At 31.7% G+C, this 5,129-nt stretch overlaps 1 protein-coding gene across 1 annotated transcript; it reads right to left on the bottom strand.

Annotated features, from left to right (window-relative positions):
• Positions 1-444: 444 nt before the first annotated feature.
• LOC111048396 (GTP:AMP phosphotransferase AK3, mitochondrial) lies at positions 445-4,617 on the bottom strand. The gene is given in 2 exon segments (XM_039428418.1): positions 445-4,043; positions 4,046-4,617. Coding segments are annotated over 2 exon segments (669 nt in total). The 5' UTR covers positions 4,287-4,617; the 3' UTR covers positions 445-3,615.
• Positions 4,618-5,129: the final 512 nt, after the last annotated feature.

Below are 5,129 nucleotides of genomic sequence, written 5' to 3'. Positions count from 1 at the left end.
CACGTTATAATGACAGTATTTGATCAACTTCGGTTTTGCTATCCTTGTCTATCATTCGACAAAGCTGGTCGTACTATCCTTTTCTAGGTCCACAACGATGCCAATTAAGTTTTTGACAGTGTAGAAATATAATTAATTAATGGAGAGAATCGGCATCGCTATTCTTCTATCTTTATCCACTGCCATTTTAACATGGACCTCACTATAGACATCGGTTTAGTTTTAGTGAATTGGTTTAGTTGGCTCTTTTCTATAATATTATTATAGAAATGAGCCAACTAAACCAATTAACTGTGTTAAGGAGTTGTCTATGTTTTATTATCAGGATAATAGCTAGGAAGGATAAGATGAACCATTCTAACTGAATCACAAGAATTTTTGCAACTTAATAACAGTAAAGCAACAATATTGAAAACAAAAATGGATGAAATAAAAATGAATCAATTTCACAAATATTGCACAGTTTATTGAAACACCTACAATACAAGACAACAGAAAAAATCTGGTGGTACTTTTTTGGTAACAGTGTTCACTAAAGTCGATTCATCAAAGTCAACAAGCTTGCATTTTTGTGCTTATAAAAGTGATGACTCAAATCCAATGTTAATTGCTGGATTTGCAAACACCAGTTCACTATAGTATAAGTAAACTATAGTTGCTTTTATGGCAACCAGAGAGTATAAAATGTGCAGAATTACATTATCTCTCGGCTCCCAGAACAGATTATAGGGTATTCAAAATTACTTTTTTCTTATTAGTAATTATTGAAAACACTATTACGTTTAGAATATCATACTTTATTTTAATTTATAGAAAAAATGAATAGAAAACTTGGCTAAATGGTTCATTTGGATTATATTAATGTAATCTATACAATGGTACAACGAAAATCAATTAAATTAGCATCAACTAACCGCATCTAAATAGAATCTCCTCTATCTCATGCAGGAGTATATAAATAGTTTAGGAACTATAAATTATTTATTATAGAAAAAAGTTCTCATTTTCAATTATTGGGAAGTTTCTAGATATTGGTCGTATTATTGTTCAATGGCTACTATGAAATATTATTCAAAATGATAACATTCAACACTCCCATGCTATCAAGTGATATGAGTTTTTATTGGCATGAAATCGGCTACATTACACTACCTTTAAATTTTATGTTTGATCTTCCCATACTGTAATACTAAATCTCACAAGACAATGTGAGATTTATACTAGGCCCTCAATCAATTGTAACTTTTTATAGATAGTAACAGGTACGGTAGTGAAATCTGTACTTGGTAGAGATAGGATTGTGCGTCATATAAATTAAAATAATTATTTATACACTGCACATCAATACCTAAAAACAGGTCTAAATACAGTAATTTTATTAGAGTTGATATTATTCTCAGCCAGTAATTTTATCAATGTTGAAATGATTCTCAAGTTCAAAGTTCAGTATACTTCCTCATTATTGGGAAATCAGCCGCCCAGTTTCTTTATCAGTGAAAAATAACATGTATTTCTAATTACTTTGAAATTTGACATGGATTACCAATGAAAAGTCTAGCTGTATAAAAATAATCAAAATATCAGTTCAAGAAGATTGAGAGATGAAAAAGAAATTACCCTAATAAGCCTTTTGCTTAATGGATTATGTCCCCATAACCGATCAATTTTCTGCTACTAGACGATAATGATTTTGAACTATAATAATTGCATTATCTTAATGTGGAATACTGATACCTGTTGAGCAATTTGACAATTAAACTTCCTTAGAATTCCTTGTACCGGAACGAGATTAATTTCAATAAGCCTAGAAGTAAAGTTTTCATCAAGTAGCAAATTGGAAAACATCATATCCAAATGAAATTAATAATTGTCATGAATTACCGTATACAATTAATTCAAGAATGTGTTATGAGAAGTTTATCTAAGTTTACTATTGATAAATACATTGATCTATACATGTCTACATTTTATACAGCTCCTAACATTTCAAACTCAGTAAACAACAATATTAACTAAATGTTTTACAACAGAAAATTGGTGAATTACCTAGTATGTGTTTTCAAAACAGATCTTCAGTGTGTTTTTCAACTAACAAAAGTCCTCTCATCACAATCATGAAGATATCAGAATTACATTCTGAAATAAAAGTAAAACTTAACAAACTTGTAAATATTAACAAAAGATAAAATAACTCCATAAGATTTAGCATTCGATTTTCTACCTTTGAGATTATCCTACTAGTTTTTTCTCTCTTGTCAATATACAAAATTCGTAGTGCTTAATATCTTTAGGGTGATGTATTTATTATTGATAGCAAAAGTAGCCTACTGCTACTGCTAAAAGTAACCTTAGAATTTTGTTCAATTGATCATAATTTATAAAAATTCGACTGAGTCATTGTCAATATTGTAGAACCGTACCATAAAACTGTGTAGAATTTGACAACATATGTGTGTTTTTATCCAATTATTGATCATACTATTATTATGTAGGTAGCAATATAATAATTATCATAATCTCATGATTCCCTCTTTATTTACTACTTTTTATTTGTGAAAAGAATTAAAAAATGGATATTGATAAAAGATGATCAATTGGATTTTAGAATGCGATTATACATTTCAATAGTGTTAAGGGCTTTCAGACTGGAATAGCTAGGCCTAGACCTGCTCTATTAGAAAAAAATGTTCATTTTTGAAGAATAAGTACCCTAAATTAAGTTACCTCAGTTATAACAAAATATACTTTTTTCATAGTTACAATAAATACTGAACAATAGGCTACTCTATTTTATAAAAATAGATCATACATTTTTCTAAAACTATGATACACAATTTTATCTGATACAATATTATTCACGTTCTAAATTACAATTTATTTTTGTTACTGTATCACATTTTTTGTAAATAAATCTATCATATAGGAAAAATATACAATTTATCAAAACAAATTAGTGTTTGAGCATTTGAGTTTAAACTAAATAAAGTTTTTAAGTGAAAGAACCTTAAATTTTTTCATTTGCGTGGTGTGATGAAAAATGTTGGTGTTGATTTTGCCAGCTTAAAACATCTGAAGGTCTATCTCAAGAAAAATCTGAATGAATAAAACTGAAGATTTTCACATCCATCACGTTAATTTTCCCCTTGGGACTGGGCCTTCTTTAGGAGCGCATCCAGATTTTCTGTTACATGTGGAGCCGGATTTAGATCAAAGCAATGGTATAATACAAGTTTAATTTTTTATTAAAATTTAAAAGTTTAATGAGTACCGTAGGCTAGTAGTTGATCAAAAATTTTGGGGGAATGTACAGTTTTTTTTAGTGTTCCATGGCATAACCAAATTTAATAGAAGAAAATTTTAGTCCATGAACAGCCAAGTCCTGTGTAACTGCTACAACACACTGATAACAGAGCCTGACCCCAGCAAACACATATTATTCTTATTTTCTAGAGCAAAAGATGTGATTGAACAATAGAATTTATAGCCTATGAATTTTGTACTAAGCAATATGAGATTGACTAGAATAACAATTATGATGAAAGTAGCTAGATATAATAATTTTTTAATCTAGACAAAAGAAATAACAAATTTACCTGCTCAAATTTGGATTTGTTCCTACTTTGCATCATTTAAATCAGCTTTACAAGGCGTTCGAGAAGAGAGAAATTTGAATATAAGGGGCCACATCTCATCAGACGTCTTACCATGAAATTCTTCCAGGATGCCAGCGTCTTTGTAAAAATCAAGAACCGGCTTGACAGTTTGAGAATAAATTTCTAACCTCTTGGAGACGGCCTCAGGCTTGTCGTCATCCCTCTGAACCAACTTCTCCCCGGTGATGTCGTCATGGCCGGGGACTTTGGGTGCGTTGAAATCTGTGTTGTACACACGGCCGCTAGGAGCATGTATCCATCTTTGTTGAATTCTTGCAATTATAACATCAAATGGAACCACAAGATTTAATGCAACATCCACCTGCACTTTTTTACTAAGGATTTCTGCCTGCGTCCTAGTCCTAGGAAACCCGTCTAATAACCAGTTGACTTGGAGTTTTGATTTAGCTCGTCAGTAATCAAATTAACCATAATATCGTTTGGCACAAGCTGTCCTTTATCCATGTAAGTTTTAGCAGTATTACCTAATTCAGTTTTGTTGAGAATATTGTTTCTCAAAATATCGCCGCTAGCTATGTGCTTCATATCAAACTTTCTAATAATTCTAGATGATATCGTACCTTTTCCAGATCCTGGAGCACCCAATATAAGCGCACGAAACTGTCTAATCATTCTATTAGAGATATAAACAAAATAGTTTAAAAAATAAGGATTATTTATACACCGGTAGGTGAGTTTGATATCAAAAAGTTCAATGTTAACAGTCTCTCCACACTTTCACAATACGGTAGGCTACTGTAGCTAAATTACGACAGAAAAGATAAACAATAAATAACAGACGAGTCGGAAGCACTGTTGATCGAACTATTTTGAAATTTAGAATAATAAATAAGTAGGCTATCTGATCACAGATCAATGCAGTATTACATAATATTGTATGGTTATTTCATATCATAACCTTGAAATCTGCGCTGATAAAGTAATGATAATTTTCCAACTCCAACATGTGTTTTTGAAGATCAAAATATCGCATCCCCAAAAAATCATAAGTTGACGTACAGTCAAACTGAATGAGTATAAGCATAAAACGGTGTACACACGTACGTTTGCCTCGGGTGAGCATACGTGTATGGGCTTGCATTCGCACGTCTGGACACTGTTCGCTGAGGCATGTGGGCGAACCGGAACCCTGTCGGTATTTTGGCGTGCTCAAAGGCGCCTCGGGCGAGCATTGAATGTACGTGTGGACGCGATTTTGCAATACGGGTCAGGCAAAACGTAAACATTGAAGGCGTCATAACCTAATTCCAATGAATTAGGTTGATTGAATGACAAATCAAATTGTGATCCGATAACTAATTGTAAATTGTAGGATTTTTGTAATTTTGTAGGATATGTGGATTGTCAAATATTTAAATAGAAACATGCATGGAGTATATAATTTGTATCATGATTAACAAATTTAGAACTGCATAATTTAAGTGAAAAAAGCTTCTCTACAGGGTTCCTACAAGA

Source organism: Nilaparvata lugens, chromosome 5 (genome assembly GCF_014356525.2).
Source record: "Nilaparvata lugens isolate BPH chromosome 5, ASM1435652v1, whole genome shotgun sequence".
In the NCBI taxonomy this organism is placed as follows: Eukaryota; Metazoa; Arthropoda; class Insecta; order Hemiptera; family Delphacidae; genus Nilaparvata; species Nilaparvata lugens.
The sequence above is the reverse complement of the archived record's forward strand: the minus strand, read 5'-3'. Positions and strand labels throughout refer to the sequence as shown.